The 17,506-nt window shown below is 42.4% G+C and overlaps 1 protein-coding gene across 4 annotated transcripts; it reads left to right on the forward strand.

The window, feature by feature from the left end:
- Positions 1–231: 231 nt before the first annotated feature.
- GHITM (growth hormone inducible transmembrane protein) lies at positions 232–16,287 on the forward strand. 4 transcript variants are annotated; one of them, XM_053388230.1, is made up of 9 exons: positions 232–352; positions 4,812–4,966; positions 6,487–6,586; positions 8,745–8,856; positions 10,488–10,629; positions 11,855–11,963; positions 13,350–13,538; positions 13,982–14,159; positions 15,052–16,287. In XM_053388230.1, exons 2-9 carry the CDS (start codon positions 4,841–4,843, stop codon positions 15,137–15,139), a joined length of 1,044 nt encoding a protein of 347 aa, XP_053244205.1. In that variant the 5' UTR covers positions 232–352; positions 4,812–4,840; the 3' UTR covers positions 15,140–16,287. The 4 variants fall into 4 exon arrangements, with proteins under 4 accessions (XP_053244205.1, XP_053244208.1, XP_053244206.1 ...); XM_053388233.1 differs by having other exon boundaries at positions 338–361; XM_053388231.1 differs by lacking the exon at positions 232–352 and adding an exon at positions 357–459.
- The last annotated feature ends 1,219 nt before the right edge of the window (positions 16,288–17,506 follow it).

Consider the following 17,506-nt stretch of genomic DNA (forward strand, 5'->3'; position numbering starts at 1 on the left):
TTACACATTTCTTCTCCCCCCCCCCCCGCCGTACAAAGCGACCCAGAACCGCTTGCCCTCATCCAACATGGCGGCCCGGAGTTTCCCATACCCGGAACGAAGATGGATGCCCCCCTCCCCCCCTCCCGTCCGCGTGACGCACGCTCTAGGCGTTTCCGCGGCGACGGCAGCGGCCTTTCGCCGAGACGTCGGGAAGGGAAGCGTCCTAGTTTGCCCTCAGTCAAAATGGCCGGCCGAGCCTTACGAGGGAGAGGCGGAAAACAGCGCGCGTGAGCAGAGCCGCTCTTCCCAGAAGGCTTTGCGCCGGCGCCGTTTCCCGGTGTCAAACGCGGGGCCAGAGGGACGGTGGTAGGTGAGTGAGGTCGGAATTCGGCGTGGAATCGGTTTATTTTGGCGGGGGGCGGGCAGCGCTTCCCCCTGTGAACGTTCTTTGCTCCGGGAGGGGTTCCGTGTTCAAAGGTAGAAGAGGGACGGGTGGGAATAGTCCCCGTGTGAGGAAGCGAAGATACACGCAGATATTAGATGCGTATACGCAGATATTAGCTCAGTGGCACTTAGGTTAGGCTCGCCATATTCCCAAAAGTAAAATTCCACCAATTGTGGAGGGTTTTTTGTTTGTTTTAGAAACCCACCAAGATTGTCGAGATTATTTTTTAGAAACCTCCAAAATTTTGAAGCTTTATTTTAGGAAACTCACCAAAATTGTCGAGCTTTATTTTAGGAAACTCACCAAAATTGTCGAGCATTTTTTTTTTAGGACTCCACCAAGATTGTGGAGAATTTTTTTTTTCATTTTTTTAAGGAAACCCACCAAGATTGTGGAGCTTAATTTTTTTTTTAGAAACCGCCAAAATTGTGAAGCTTTATTTTAGGAAACTCAGCAAAATTGTTGAGCTTTATTTTGGAAAACCAACAAAACTGTCGAGCATTTTTATTTTTTTTTTAGGAATCCACCAAGATTGTGGAGCATTCCCCCCCCCCATTTTTTTAAGGAAACCCACCAAAATGGTTGAGCTTTCTTTTAGTAAACCCACAAGATTGTGGAGCGTTTTTTATTAGAAACCACCCAAATTGTGGAGCTTCTTTTAAGAAACCCAACAAAATTGGGGAGTTTTGGGGGAAAACAAACCCAAATTATTAAGCTTTTGGGGGGAAGTTTCCCATCACGTTGCCATATAGCCAGGTTTCCCATGACATTTTGCCACCAGCAAAATCCCCCCCCACGCCATTTTTGCACCCCAAAACCAGGACATGTCAGGAATTTTCCTGACCGTAGGGCAAACCTAGCCTAAGTTATGGGCGCAACAACAGAATGTCCAGGCACTCTTTTTTAATAAGAATAATACAAAGCTGAAAATGAATGTACCGTAGCTAAAATATTATGTTCATTTTTCACTTGGTCTAGTCCTTCCCCTGTCCATCCCCCTAATATTCTTGAGGGTCACTTCTCTAGTCTTCAGAGAGTAGCTGGAAGTGGAGAGGCAGAAAAAGGTCATCCTTTTCTCTGACTTTGCAGTTTTAATCTGAAATCTTAGGCGCAGTACTCCTCCCAAAGCTCATAAACTGCTTGCGCTAATGAAATGCCCTATCGCAAAATGCACCTAGTACAGTGGGAGTTTCGAACACTGCTCCAAGCCCACGTAGGACAGCAACTGAAAGAATAAAAGTGACTGGTTCTGCTAAGAAATTGCCCGTTCTTGCTGATCATTTGCATTTGGTACATTCAGCGACTGTATCATTGATCTGTGGGGACACCACAGAAATAATGTTATTTTGGTTGAAAGTTGCAGCATCAATCTCTATTCCTCTATTTTGAGGATTACAAGACTTGGTGGACATCCTTGTATGCATGCATGTCTTTCTCCTTATTACATCATACAGCCTTGACTCAGCATTTACTTGATGTTAGATAATGGTTACTGTGTTGCCTTCATCTGTAGCTGCTCTCTCTTGTTTTTAGAAGGTCTTAACTAGGGTTTGCTGTATTTCAAAAAGTAAAAACCAGGGCATCCTAAAAGGGTTTTTTGTTGTGTGTGTTTTTTTTAGGAAATCACCAAAATTGTTGAACAACAAAAGTTGTTGACAAACCTAGAGTTGACATATCTCCAAAAGTGAAACTCAGGACAAAGTTATTGAGCTTGTTTTTGTTTCTGAAGGGAACCAACAACTATCAGCTTTTTTTTTTTTTTGTAAAAGTTACAAGAGTTTTTGGGTTTTGGAGCTTTTTAAAGCATTTTCAGCACAATTTTGCTGGTTTTCCAGGACATTTGCCCGATTTCCAAAAAATAATCCAGGATGCCATTTTTGGAAGCAAATTCCAGGACGTATGGCAGCCCTATCTTAACAAAGTTTCTGTGATATATTTCTTATACATACGTGAGCCTTTCAAAATGTGCATCTACACTGCAGTCCTGTGTATTGCTACTCAGAAGTAAGTATAGTTTGTAACCAAAATGAGGCTTTTCTGCTCAGTACTGACTGCCAGAGGCTCAGATGTATAATAGATTTGAAACCCACTGAACAGTTTTTCATAGCAAATACAGACTATGGTATTGTTCACTTACGAGTGCACCATGAAAATGCATATTACTACCCCTCCTTCCCCCGTACCTAGTTCCTTAGAAATTATTTCATGGGTCTTATTCACAGAAGGACTTATTTTATCTAACTTGTGGTTGCTAAACAGCCACAACTTTTCCCATTTCTTTTCCTTTCTCTTCACAAGATTTGTTTTATTTTTTAAAAAATCTGTTGAATTCTAAAAACCTTAGGTAAGGAGAGAATTATCATGTGTCTGATTTTTTCTGATTTCTCCAGTTTAAGGCTAAATTAGCATCCCAGCTTGTGACTTCAGCTGTTCCCCGGGTAGTTTTTTGTTTGTTTATGGTGAAAGTTAAATATTTCTTTAATTTTTGTGGCTTAGCCTCAAGGGATCAGTAGCAACCATGTAACAGGTTTAAAGTGGATGGGAAGTATTAGTGACACAGCTCTGCAATCCTTGCCACTTTTATTTGGCTGTCATTTAAATTACAGCCTCTTAAACAGCTTACTGGGTTGGTGTGTGTTTTGCCCGAGACACAAGAAGTCTTTACTTGCTTGAAGCTTTTGGAAAGGTTCAGAAATGTATTCACCACATTCCAACAAACCCTTTTGGTTCTTGTATTCTACTGACCCTGTTCTGTTTCAGGGGATCAGCCACTTGCAAGTCTGTCTATATGACCACATTTTAAATTTCAAAGAGGTTGTGTATATTTTCATTAATGAGTATTTCTTCCCACGTGCTTCTGACTGAGAATAACAACATGGAAAAATGACATAAAGGGGCAAAGCGAGGATCATATTTACTCCAGTTTGCCTAGCTTCTCTTTTCTTTCTGCCAAGAGAGTAGTCTTGCATCTGCTTAGCTTAAACTAGGAATAACAAAATAAAGTCTTTCCTTTATTCCTTGTAGATGAGAGATGTAGAAGCTGTGGCCCTCTGTTATTGGACCACCCCCCCATCATACCCAATGAGAATCCTAAATCTGGAGGGCCAAAGAGTTGTTTATCCCTCTCCTAAATGTGCATTTTCACTTTAAAATTCCACAGCAGCAAATGTAACTGAAACTTAGCTTGCACTATTCTGAGGGCAGATTACCAGGCTGTGGAATCCCTAAGAGGTGGTGGCATCACAATGGTTTGAATTCTACTCTGCTGCTGGGATCCTCTCCCTTTCCTGCTCTCCATAAAAATACAGCAAACAGAACTGCAAGGAGGAGAAGCTCAGCTGCTGGGGATAATGTCGTCAGCAGCTGGACATGACCAGGGTGGCAAATGAAACCTTTTGGGAAAGCTCCCTTTGCCTTGAAGTCGCCATCTTCCAGCTCCTGCCTTGCAGCGACAACTTCCAGAGAAACATTGTAGTATACCTTTTTAAAATGTTGGCATTTTAAAGACTGCAAAGGAAGAGAGAGGATAATCTCTTTTGAAGCCTCTTTTCCCAGCAACTGAGTTGAACACACTCAAAAGTGGCAGAGTAAACTTTATTTTTTTCACACACAAAAACAAATCAAAAAGCTGCTACTACTCAAGGCAGTCTGCTGTCCTAATTTAATTTTGAGTACTATTTTTTATCGAAGTTTGATTCTTTTCATTCATAAAGGGGGAGGGGCTGTAGCACATTGTTTGTGCCCATGCTTTACATTTTGAAGGTTCCCAGTTCATGTATGTCTTGATGCGGGTGGCGCTGTGGTCTAAACCACTGAGCCTCTTGGGCTTGCCGATCAGAGGGTTGGCCATTATAATACCTACGACGGGGTGAGCTCCCATTGCTCGGTCCCAGCTCCTGCCAACCTAGCAGTTTGAAAGCACACCAGTCAAGTAGATAAGTAGGTACCACTGCGGTGGGAAGGTAAATAATGTTTCCTTGCACTCTGGTTTCCGTCACGGTGTTCCGTGTGCCAGAAGCAGTTTAGTCCTGCTGTCCACATGACCTAGAAAGCTGTCTATGGACAAATGCCGGCTCCCTTGGCCTGAAAGCGAGACAAACACCACAACCCCATAGTCTCCTTTGACTGGACTTAACCGTCCAGGGGTCCTTTACCTAGTCTTGAATCCTTGGGATCTCCAGGTAAAAATGTGCTGGACCTTGAAGAGCTGCTTCCAGCAAGAGTAGACACTACTGGGTTCAACAGTTAAGCAGAGGGATGATTTGAAGCAGCTTCCTATATCTACTCTCTTTTATATAATGATGTTAGCAATTATTATTTTTGGCTCCATGCTGTGCTTTGCAGTGCAGTTGCTGTTATGTAACTCTCTTTCATGTTGTTACAGGTAAAATTTTGCCATTGACGACCACAGCCATGTTGGCAGCAAGATTGGTGTGCCTTCGGGCTCTCCCTTGCCTACGGCCTGCACACCTTCAGGCTTCACCTGCACTGAGAAATTCTGCTCTAAAGACGCAGCATTGGGTCTTGCAGCCTTCTAAGGTAGGCATCTCTTCGGAATCTTATACTAGTTTTGAGATTTCTCTTTTAAAAACAGTTTATGTGCAAGTTAATACATTCAGTACATGAATTAAAGTAGCCTATTTTTTTCTTTCTTAAAACCATGCGGATCTGCTTAATCCTTGGAAGCCTTTCATGTGAACAGAAAACCATAACTTACTTTTACATTTGGACAGTTTCTGTTTAATAGCTCTAGCCCTGCAGAGTATGGATCATGGTCAAGGCAGCACAACTTGACATGTTCATGCAGCTGCATCAAAGCCAGCCCAAAATCTGGCTTTGCACGCATGCACACCCCACAACTATCTTCATGGGCCCCACTTCTTAGTGGTATGCTCCAATGTGGAATTTATTTACTTACTTTAATAGATTCCTGCCTGCCGTTTACTTTAAGGTCCCAGCGCGAGTTACTACCATAAAGTATACAATTATATAAAACAAAATGGTTGTAAACATAAAAGAGGAATCGTGTAAAAACAGCACCAAATGAAACAGATCCAGAATTTAAAACCAAGCAAACATTTAGCAATTCCACATATAAAAACAGCTTTAAATACAGTACAGATGCAGAGTGGGAGAAAAGCTTGTTGAAAGAGGGTGGTCTTCTGTAGATGCTGAAGGGACAGCAGAGGTGGTGCTGGTCTGATACTCTGATTCCTACCCTGTAAAATAGAGCTGTCAATAAGAGTGTATCTACAGAGCATTCTCTCCTGCAGAGCACAGTGATGGAGCAGGTATAGGAATTTATGTGCCAGTACTAGCACATTAAATGTAACATGTTAGCTCATTTTCAGCCAGTGCAATTCTTTCAGCAGTAGTCTGCCCCAGTGAGTAGTTGTGCTCCTGCATTTTGCACTAACTTCAGCTTCTGGGCCAACGTCAAGGGTGGCCTCACATGGAGCCCGTTGCAGTAATGCAATCTGGAAGCTATCAACATATGGACAATGGTGGTCAGACTATCCCAGTCCAGAAACAGACAAATCTGTCTTACCAGCTGAAGCTGATAAAAGACACTCCTAGCCACGGAGGTCATATGGATGCTTACAGAATACACGAGCATTCCTCATACCAGGTGCATGCTCCTTCAAGGGGAATACAATCCTGTCCCAAGCAAGCAGTAGTCCAGTTTTCCGGACTGAGGAACCACCCACCCACAAGGCCTCTTGTTTTGCTGGATTCATAGTTTGTTGGTCTTCTTTTAGCCCATCATGGGGTCCATGCCCCTATCCACGGTTTGAACGGCCTCTCCTGATACATTATGCATGTGAATGACCCAGTTGAGTAAGTTTCGCATGTTACATTGATATTTCTCCAAACTGGGAGACGATTGTATGATACATGGTTAGACCCCAGCTATCTTTCCCCATTGTTCAACTCCTCCTAATTTGATCCTTGATGTGCAGTATGCTGTTTCTCCAGATTAACTGGAGGCATATTTATCATCTGTTCCCTTGACAGCAATCTAGAGTCTTTCTTTCTTTCCTTACCTTTTGTTGTAACAGGGATATGCCTCCAAAGCCAGGTTTGGTGTACGCAAGGGGAGAACTGGTCAAGAAATTAAGGAAGTGGCTTTTGAACCATCAATGGAGAAAGTGTTAAAAGGTACTTGTATATCTCTCTCAGATTTCACTTACTGTGGTTGACAGGAGAGGGAAAGCAACACTCGAAAGTAGTGTGGAGGCAAATCGATGACTTTCTGTATTTTTACTTTTCGGCTTTAATTTTTAAAAGTTTTAAAAAGAGCCATGATACAGATAAAGCATATAAAAGCACAATTGCCAATTTTTAAATTGATTTATTTTAAAACTGATATAATCAATATCTCTTAAACTTGATTCGTGATCCTCTTGCAAACTGTTTTATTTGTTGCATTTACATAGGGTGATATCTAGCTAAGGTCCCAGTTACACTATACATTTAAAGCAGTATCATATCATTTTAAGCAGTTACGGCTTCCCCCAAAGAATGCTGGAAACTGTTGTTTGTTAAGTGTGCTGACAGTTGTTAAGAGATCCCTATTCCCCTCACACAGCTATAGTTCCCAGGTTAAACCTCTCTGGAAACTGTAGCTCTGTGCGCGGATTAAGGGTCTTCTAACAACTCTTAGCAACTGTAACGAACTGCAGTTCCCAGGATTCTTTGGGAGAAGCCATGACTGCTTAAAGTGACATGATACTGCTTTAAATGGGGCCCAAGACACACAATGTCAGTGGATTTAAGTCTGAGTGCAACTTGGTTGGATATCACTCATAGTAACTTTGTGCCAATAAACTTCTCACAGTTTATGTTACAATAAAAAAAATGAAAACAATAAGATGGCAGAGGAAGTGATCTCCACAACCTCTTCCTCTCTCCTTCCATTCAGGACACAGGTCTTTTAAGTAGCCCCAGGCAAAATTGGAGAGGGACTGTCCTAAGATTGGCTTATAGACTGGCTGCTTTGTACAATAGAAAAAAAGACTCCAGGCAAGCATTATAGATAACACACATAGCATATGTATGATTGAGAGCTTTCTGATGGATTTGGGGACTTGTAAGCACAGGGACTCTGTGCCAGGTTCCTGAATACACCATCCTGCCTCTCAGCAGGATTCATCCATCAATCCCTCAGGGAGATCATGTACTCCAGTTTTATGTCCTATAGCTACCTGAGCTCTGCAGTACATTCATTTCTTAAACCATGAATATATAAATATAATTTCGCCAGCTAAACCACATTTATTTTATATCGCATGGCAAAACACTGTTTTGGACATTTGACTTTCAAATAAGTGATCTTGCCTGAGTCCTCACATCAGAATTCCCACCTCCTCTTGCCTCTGCCTAGATATAATTATATGAAGCAACAGACATGCGGGATGAATGATTATAGGTTTTGGAATACATTGCAAAGCAGTATGAGCTAATTGTCATAGTAGCCTATTAGTATGCATGGTGGTTCTGAACTGCATGGGTAACGTGCTTTAAAGCAATTCCTCTTTGTCAAAATCTCGGAACAGCCTTGTGGCTTATGGATAATTGCCATTTTATTGCAGCTCTATTAAAATGGTCCTTGGTTTCCTTATTTTTAGAAGTTTACAGTGCAATCCAGATCCCCTTGCAAAGGACTGTTAGATTTGGGCTGTCTCACCAACCAGCCCCTGTGCAGGTGGGATCCCTGCTGATGGCAGCTTACAGCAAGCTCCATAATGTGAGGTTCTGAGGGCAGGGTAGGGCCAGGGCTGAGCCACCCTGAGATCTGTCAGATCCTGAGCCAGTTTCACTGCCTTTTCATGATGGCATCAGGCCCCATTGCTCCAGGTTGGCATGGCAGTCTTTCTCCACCCTGACTGCTGGGCAGCTGAGCTACAGATGCAGTGATGGTTCTTGCAGCCAATGTTTGGATTGCACCATTAATTGTATGAAACTTTTGCCCTTCTGAACAATTGGTGGCAAAAGATTATAGGCATAAAGTAAACAAGATGCATGGCAGTTCTCTCAGTTCTGTGGCCATAAGTACATAGTGAAGAGCTAGAAACTTCAAGAAGAATAAAAATGAAATCTTCTAAAGTTGATGTTAAAGAATCATCGCTTTGACACTGGTGATCTTTGCTTCTTCCAGTATAAATCATACCAACCCACTCACTCACTTGTTCAGCTATTCAATGTGTATTTCTTAGGAGAAAACTACTTACTTTTGAAATCATAACATTGCATTGGTGTTGCCGCAAAATGGGGAAAACGTTTTATGGGGTAAGCTTAATCTTATTCTCTTTACCAGTTGATCGAATGGGGAGATGGATTGTCGCTGGAGGTGCTGCTATCGGCCTTGGGGCAGTTTGTTACTACGGATTGGGGATGTCCAATGAGATCGGAGCCATTGAAAAGGCCATGTAAGTAAAATACCCAAAATGTGTTGAGTTTTTGTGGTCACAACAAGACAGTTAAAAGCAGTTTCAGTGAAATCAATCTATAGTCAGCTGTGGTTTTGAAAGTTCGCTGTTTCTTTCTTTTTTTGAACACAACAAAACCGTGATTAAATGTGTGGTGCCCTTCTGCTTCAAGGGACTCAGAACCAGAAAGAATATCTTGATTTGTCATTAATGATTCTGCTAAACCAGTGACTGAAAAGATGCAGAAGCTACTGGTTTTGGCTGCAACCCAAACCCCCAATCGGCTGGGCTGGAGGGAGTTTGGATGAGGCAGAAAGGTTTCTCCACCCAGCGCTGTCTAGCTTTACCAGTCAGGATGTTTCAGGGGCAGAGTTGAGCCAGCAAAGGAGCCAAGCAGTCCTGATCTGGCTGGCTTCTGTCATGTGATGGCAGCAGGCCCGCTTTGAGCCTGGAAACTGGCAGAGTTTCACCAAGAATCAGGTTACCCAGGCTGAGCCGAAAGGAGGGTTTAGGTGGGGGCTAGGGTGGGGAGGGTTTTGCAAAAATATTTTGGTGTCAGCGGTGGCATTTCCCCCCCAGCAACTTTTTAGGGGTCGGTTGAAAAACGTTAAATCCATAGAGTGAACCCTGGCAGGTTTGGATTATCTATGTGACCATTGTAAGAAAGAAACGTAGCTCATTTTCTAAAAAGGCCTCGTTTGTCCTCAGTGGCACCATCCCATCCATAATGTGACCCCTAAATGACTGAAATCATTTTAAAATGAAACCAAGAAAAATGGTGCTGAAATAGCAGTGGAGCAGAGAATCTGTGTTCTGTGGGAAGCAGATTGGGTATAGTAGGGGCAGAAGAAGCCATGCTTTTCCTGCTATGTAGATACATTTAAAGATGCATCTTCTCCAGCCCATCCTAGATGCGAGTCGTTCGTATTCTGTTGGTCTATGCATTTTCCCTCTATTCTGTGTTTAGGATGCAAGGAGGAAGTGTGATATGTGAAACTTCTGTGCTTTTCTGATCGCTATTGGTCTTTTAAATAAATCATAACTAGCCATTGAAATTTTGGGTTTTGAAGTCAGAAATACAATTGACTAGAAATTTTGGGGAGAAATGGTTACAGCAAAGGAGATAATGGTTCTATTGAAGAGAATTTTCTCGCCTTAATCTACCCCCATCCCTACCCTATTTTGGTTCTGGCATGTTGCTATAAAAAAAAATGAGAGAGAAAAATAGGAGGACCTTCTCATAGTTGTTGTTGAAATACCTCTGTATGGGTGCCTTTTTGAGCTAACACACAATGTAAAAGTGAACAAAAATTAATTGCCCAATGGGCAAATGATAAAAAAGCTGAGTGATCCAAAACTACTCTGTGGCTAGACACATGTGGTTGCAGGGAAATATGGTCTCAGATTCCTCACATTGTATTTTTTACTGTTACCTTAATAACTAACATGATATCCACAACACATGCTATATTAAGGGAGCAAAGGGAGTGTCACAAACCCATTACATTGAAAGCCTGGATTGCAAGTATTGAAACAGTTTTTCTTCTGTCAGAGTGCAAACTTGCTACTTGCTGTATTCTTGCCCCCTTTAACATATTCATATAACTTAAATATATTCTGTTTGTTTCCAGTATCTGGCCGCAGTATGTGAAAGACAGAATCCGTTCCACCTACATGTATTTTGCAGGAAGTGTTGGTTTGACAGCATTGTCTGCTGTTTTAGTTAGCAGATCTCCAGCCCTCATGGGGCTAATGATGAGGGGGTCTTGGCTGGTAAGTTCGGTTTTTTTGGTGTTCTCTATCTAACATCGGTTAGAATGCATCTCTCAAAAGAATTCTTCAACCTCCCATTGACTGAGTTAAATTTTCTCATAACCTGTAGGGGCTCTCTAAATCGCAAGTGATGAAAAGACCAATAGGTAGACAGGATTCAATAAAATATCCCATGGTTTTGACCCTATTTGAGTGGTGCTGCTTCTCACAGAGAACCCAGGGAACTGTAGCATAGGCGTGCTCAGTTGCCCGCTTGCCAAATGAAAAACGTCAAAAGATTACGTGTTGTTTCATGTGTGAGAGACTGATTCTGGAGTGAAGCACTTACGGCCAGGTTTGCACAGAGCCGGGATTAACACAATCTCTCTCACGCTGCTTAGTTAACAATTAAAACAGGTGGGTTTTCAGTATTGATGCTGAAGTCTGTCCGCACAGTGAGGGGCAAGTATTGCATGTTCTTTTTGGGGGCAGGCGTGTTCTTCCAGAAACAAGGAGATTTTATACCTTGTTGGAATATAATTTATTTTGCCAGGGATGGCACTTGGTCGGCAGCAGATCTGTGCTTGCTATAGGTTAATCGCCTATTAACACAGCCCCTTCAAAGCTTATCTTCCTAATTTCTTTAACAGTGTGGTTGGAAATAGACGTGGAGAAACAAGGGACCTAGTTTCACCACATGGCAGTAAATTGAAGAGTTTGCAGTCACATGCTGAAGCAGTGATGGCATTATGCTGCAATCCCAACCCCAGTTAGATGGGGATATGCTCCACTGAATTCTCTGGGATTTATTTTTTAATAGAGATGGATGGGACTGCAACATAAGCCTCAAATCTCACTTTTAAAAACACCCAGTATCTGCCATCTTGCCAGAAAAACAACCTGAAGATCCATTGTGCCCACTAGAGGGAGCCACCGCTAATTTAGTCAAATATTGCCTTTGCGTGGAAGGTTTCGGCAAGATAATGTGTGACTGAAACACACTGGCTAGGAAGAAAATGTATTGCACAAGTATAGCCATTGCCAAAGCAGAATTGGACGAAGCTGCCTGATTAGGACCTTTGTGACACGAGTATAATTTCCTGCCATGTTATCTGGGGAAAGACCCCGAGTGAATATTGCCGTATCATAAGTGAACTTTAGTCAGCTGTAAAATGCTTAGTAAAAAAACAAAAACAAACCCAAAACTATAAAACAATTTGCTAGTAATAACAACAATCTTTTACAGGCAATTGGTGCGACATTTGCTGCAATGATTGGTGCTGGAATGCTGGTTAGATCAATAGATTATGAACAGAGCCCTGTCCCTAAACATCTGGCTTGGATGCTGCACGCAGGTAGGTGGCTTCTGATTTTCCCAAACAATTATTGTTGTTGCTGTTGTTGACCTCAAATGTAAGTTGCATTGAGAATTCCCCTGATCAGCTCCCTGATTTATTTATTGATTCACTGAAGGATGGATAGTTCTCGCTTGCAGTCAAAAACATACTTGACAATCCAGCTGATTTGCTGTGGAGCTGTAGAATAGTGCTGCGGGGTGGGTTAAAATACATTTAGAGGGAGGCAATCAAGGTTTATTATTGTTGTTGTTGTTGTTAGAATGTATATACTGCCCTATACCCAGAAACACTGGCCTTAAAGACACATGCCATCTAGTGTGAAGATATTTAAACATACAGTGACCAGGTTCCAAACACCATCCATGCAGCTCCACATCCATATGTGGCAATCTTGACTTCTCCTGGTGTCATTTCTTTTTGCCCCCCCCCCTCAAAAAAGCCCTCAGCTCCAAAGGTTGGATCCCTCAAGAATAGCACCCCTAGAAGGGCAAGGGATAACTTGCTAGAAGCTGGACAGTCTTCATGCATACATGGAAGTGGGTTTTAAAAATATATATATATTAAGGAATTTTTCTATTACAAAACATATGTACCTTTCACAGTCTGTCTCTTCTCTCCACTTTTAATTCATAGAGTCTTATTCTCAGTTCATTTACATTTAGGGAGAGACACTTTTGTCATAGACATCTTGCAGTCTGGGGGGGGGAGGGGGTCAGATGGGATCCAGAGCTTCTGTTGCAGTTCCCTTGCAGTGTTCAGTTCTACAGAATTTTCGTGGCATCTAGCATAGACTTGGGTTGTTGTTGACTCATAAGGGTGTCGTGGAACTCCAATCTGAGGAAGCCTGGGGTGATTTAAAATATTGGCACTTGAGGCTAGCATTGCAGCAGGGTGAAAATGTGATTGCCTCATCACCAGTCGGTAGTTAACTAGGTTTGCCATATTTCAAAAAGTAAAAACCAGGACACCCTGAAAGTTGTTGAGCTTGTTTTAGGAAGATCCCAAAATTGTTGAGCTGTTTTTAGGGGAAACTCAAAAGCATTTTTCAACCGTGATTTTTCGATTGACGTCTTAAGATGGCTTTGACATCCCAGTAATGTCCGGGAAAGTCCGGACGTATGGCAACCCTAACTTAACTTGCCGCATACGTATTCCCATTTATCTAACTTGTATCCCAAACCTACAACACTGATTTGTTTCTAGGGCGCTGACAGTGTAGTAAAACACAAAAAGTTCGAACTAAAACAGCGACAGGCGATTTAAATAGATGGCAAGACTAAGCTCCTCTAAGTTTGGTTTCTGTTCGCAGTCCTTAAAAGCCTTGATGTGCCATGTATGCAGTTGAGTAACTGAATTAATATTGGTACCTCTTTCTTCCCTCAGGTGTCATGGGTGCCGTTGTGGCTCCTCTTACTCTACTGGGTGGCCCCCTGCTCATTCGAGCTGCTTGGTACACAGCAGGAATCGTTGGTGGTCTCTCGACTGTGGCTATGTGCGCACCGAGTGAGAAGTTTCTGAACATGGGAGCGCCACTGGGAGTGGGCTTTGGCCTCGTGCTTGCTTCTTCCCTTGGTCAGTGGATGCTGTTGGGTGTAGAGTGTGATTGAGCTGCCTAGAATCAAGCTTGCTTTATGCATTCCTTCTGTTCCTTAACAAATGTGTTCCGAAAATTTGTGTTATGTACATTTCTGCTGGTTGGCCATCTACGTTTCTCGGCATATTAAAAATGTTCTGTTTGAAATTAGACCTACTCAGGTTTATATTTCGCTCTGGCTCTCCCTCCCGCCCCCCAGTGAACTTGTAAAGAGCAAATATCGGACATCTAAAGTTAGAAAAAGGGAGGCTGATTATAAGTAACATGTCCTCAGTGATTTCATGGTCAATATCTTATTTAGATAATGCTTTCCATTCAGTGGTGCATTTTGCATATGAAAGCACTGTTTGCATGTGGCATAACTGTGTGTGTCCCCAAAATGCATACTTGGTTCTTGATAGCCTTTGTGTATATCTTCCAGGATCGATGTTCTTTCCTCCTACGACTGCTTTTGGTGCCGGCCTCTATTCCGTCGCTGTTTATGGTGGCTTGATACTTTTCAGCATGTTCCTGCTCTATGACACTCAGAAAGTCGTACACCGTGCAGAAACTCAACCGCTGTATGGCGTAGGGATGCAAAAGTATGACCCCATCAACATGTAAGTGCTTCCTCTTGATAAACGTGATGCAAATTCATGAAATATTTAGAGAATCCTAGTTTTCTGGAATACAAGCAAACTGTGTGCATGCTATGTTTAGGTCTGCCTAGAAGTCTATAGACCTTTTAATAAAGGGTGGCTTGTCATTCTTTTCAGTGATTGCTGCTTAGAAGGTTAGGAAGATGAGGAGCAGCTGCACCAGGAGGCCGGGTGCAATAGACAACCTCTGATTTTCATTAGCTATCTCCAGTAAAAACAACCCTTTGTGTTACAGGCTTAGAAACAGCTGTTACCTAGTTTAAGGAGAGCAATTTCCAGGCCATTTTGCAAGAAAGCTTTGCAAATACAGTCGTACCTTGGAAGTCGTACGGAATCTGTTCCAGAAGTCCGTTCGACTTCCAAAAATGTTTGGAAGTTTGAATTAATTTTATAATGAAATGATTTTAGAATGTTGTATTATTTTATTGTTGTTAGCCGCCCTGAGCCCGGCTTTGGCTGGGGAGGGCGGGATATAAATAAAATTTATTATTATTATTATTATTATTATTAAACCAAAGTGCGGCTTTGTTGGAAGCCCCGTTGGACATTTGGGTTCCAAAACACCTGAGTACCAAGGCGTTTGGGATCCGAGGTACGACTGTACTGGTGACAGCAAGGAATATACAATAGGATGACTGGGGAGGAAGCCATTTGTGGATAGTATTCACTAATATTTGTTTGTATACGCTAGTAAGGTCCGTGAACTTAGTTTGTGGTGTTTTTGTATCAAAACCACGAATGGACTTCAGTTTGAACACCGGGGTGCTGTGCCAAATCATTTGCATCATTCTTTTTCCTTGCTAGAGGACAAGGAAAGTTTGTTAAACTAATGGCTGCTTCTCTTGTCTTTCAGGTGTATGGGTATATACATGGATACTCTAAACATCTTCATCAGAGTCGCCACCATGCTTGCTACCGGCAGTGGCAACAGGAGAAAATAGACCGCAACTTCCTTCCTCGGGCCGAACTGATAGCTCACCAAAAACTTTGGCTTGTCTGATTAGCACATTATATCTCCTAAAACTGCCACTGGGTTGGAGGCAGCTTTCATGTAGCAGTCAGATATTCCTAGCACTTCCACGTGACCTTTTAAGGTGTTTTCGGAGTAATGTGATTTGGATCTTAACACGAGTGGAAAGTAAATTGCTGCATGCCATTAAATCATTTCTCCCTGATTTGGGGGGGTTTGGAAATGTGTAAGAAGTTTATTTTAAAATATGTAGATTTGTAGCCGGTGTAAGTTTAATTTCCTCCTCTTAAAAGGTGAAGTTGTGGTCTTAACTCCATATATAGGAGCAGACCCAAAGGGCGATGCATTTAAACCAAAATTAACATCAAAGGGAGCTGTATTTGGAAGTTATTTGCAACAGATTGTGCTCCGCAGCATACTCTTTGGTGGTAACTGAATGTAACATACTCGGGACTGATAACAGAAATGGCTAATAAAATAAAATCTCTAAAAGGATATTTGTTAGGATCCTCTTTGCTTTCCCTTGCAGACGATCGGGGAACTTACCAACAGACTATATTGTATTTGTACTACTGTCACACAAATGAGATCAGCTAAGTGTTGCTTCTTTTTGAAGAGATTGTGGAAGCAACGCTGAAGTGTAGGTTAACTCAAGAGTTGCTTTTCGCTATCGCTAACAGCAAGGGTAAAGGAATCAATTTGAGCATTTCTGACCTGCATTTTCCTTCAAAGTCAAACTGGGACACAATTTTAACTTTGAAGCCCGCATCCCTCTCTTCCGGGCTCAGAATGTTGCCTATCAACTGGCAGTTTCTTTTGATATTTATCTAAAGACATGTGGCCTCCTTTACAGAACACTGATTTCTAAAAGATGTCTAATTCAAGAGCCACACTTCTGAAAAGAATATTTTTTTAAAGCTGGGAAAGCAGATGTATGTGAATTCATTCATCAGACAGAACAGAAGTTATTTTGGAAATTGCTGGACCTCTTTGCTACCGTAGTACTCGTCTGTTATTTTTAAGTATTGTGGCACAGCAATTCAGTAACTTTATTTTCCATCCGCTTTTGCCATTTGTGCTTGTACCAGCTTCTGAAACAATAAAGTCTTCGCTGAGAAATTTATTGGTCTTGTTTTCTGTAAGGTGCTACAGAGATATTTTACTTAAAACTGTGCTTTTAAAAACGCTTTTCATATACTTGAAGGCACTTGAGCAGTTTTCATTTTCCTTCCGAATTTACCCTTTTTAGGGGAAACCTCACAAAATTGAGTGTTCACAGGTCGTACTCTGTTTAGTAATCTGCCAGCTCCATAGAGCTCTCCTTTCACTCCACCAGGCATCCATATTTGGGGCTTTTTTTATTTCCTTGTGTTTTGCACCGATAGCCTCAGAGGCTTCTGGATGTTGTTTGGGGGTGGGGAGCCTTGGGAAGTGGCTAAAACCGTTGGAAGGGGTTTTCCTTGAGAGGAGACATGTTTTTGGAGATGGGTCTTTCTGCAGACCCATCAGAGTCTGGGGACCCTGGGCACTTGTGCAAGGTATATGCCCTGAATCCAGCAGCAGCAACTCCCTCACCTGCCCAGGTGTAGGGAACCTGAAAAGCTTGCTCCAGCGCTCCCAGAGGTTCTGGATGGAATCTACACACATATAAAAAATGATGTGAAAATGCTTTATGTTAACATTTCGAAATATAAATTGAAATTGCCATAGCTCACTGTCGCCATCTAGTGTCACGTTTATATATTGCACCTTACAACAAACTTAAAATGTTTCATCTGCAGCTGTATAGCTGAGTCCCTGGTACACTGGGAAAAGAGGGGAGGGGGCTGGCTCATGCCTACACCTCACAGGATGCCACCATTTTGTTCTTGAAGGGCTGGCCTATCTGGGACAGGCTCTTGGCTACCTGCAGCTTACATCCGATTCACCTGAAAGTGGTGCCTGATAGGCCAAACCGATGCCAGATAGGCCATGTTTCCAGGTACGCCAAAATATGAGCCCTCGGCGCCCTGACCTGCATGTCACAGTTTTCGCCAAAATTCCGCCGTCGTCCGATTCACTCAAAAACGGCACCAAACACCTGCAAATGTTCCCTGCAACCTTTGGCATTGTGAATGCCATGTTTCACAGTAGGCCATAAAATGAGCACCCAGCGCTCTAACCTGCGTACCGACATCTGATTTACTTGAAAACTGTGCCAAACACCTGCAAATGGCCGTCTGCAGCGTTTGGCGGTGCAAACATCGTGTTTCCTAGTAGGCCGTAGCCAATTTGCAGGTGTTTGGTGCCGTTTTCGAATGAATCGGACAATGTTGGAATTTTGGTGAAAACCCACTGG

Source organism: Podarcis raffonei, chromosome 5 (genome assembly GCF_027172205.1).
Source record: "Podarcis raffonei isolate rPodRaf1 chromosome 5, rPodRaf1.pri, whole genome shotgun sequence".
In the NCBI taxonomy this organism is placed as follows: Eukaryota; Metazoa; Chordata; class Lepidosauria; order Squamata; family Lacertidae; genus Podarcis; species Podarcis raffonei.

What these genes read in the sequence shown, in the direction of transcription:
- GHITM (XM_053388230.1), top strand. Translation starts at nt 4,841, where the DNA reads ATGTTGGCAGCAAGATTGGTGTGCCTTCGGGCTCTCCCTTGCCTACGG. An exon ending in TGATGAGGGGGTCTTGGCTG is followed by an intron (nt 10,630 to 11,854) that starts GTAAGTTCGGTT and finishes AATCTTTTACAG; the next exon opens with GCAATTGGTGCGACATTTGC. An exon ending in AAGTATGACCCCATCAACAT is followed by an intron (nt 14,160 to 15,051) that starts GTAAGTGCTTCC and finishes CTTGTCTTTCAG; the next exon opens with GTGTATGGGTATATACATGG.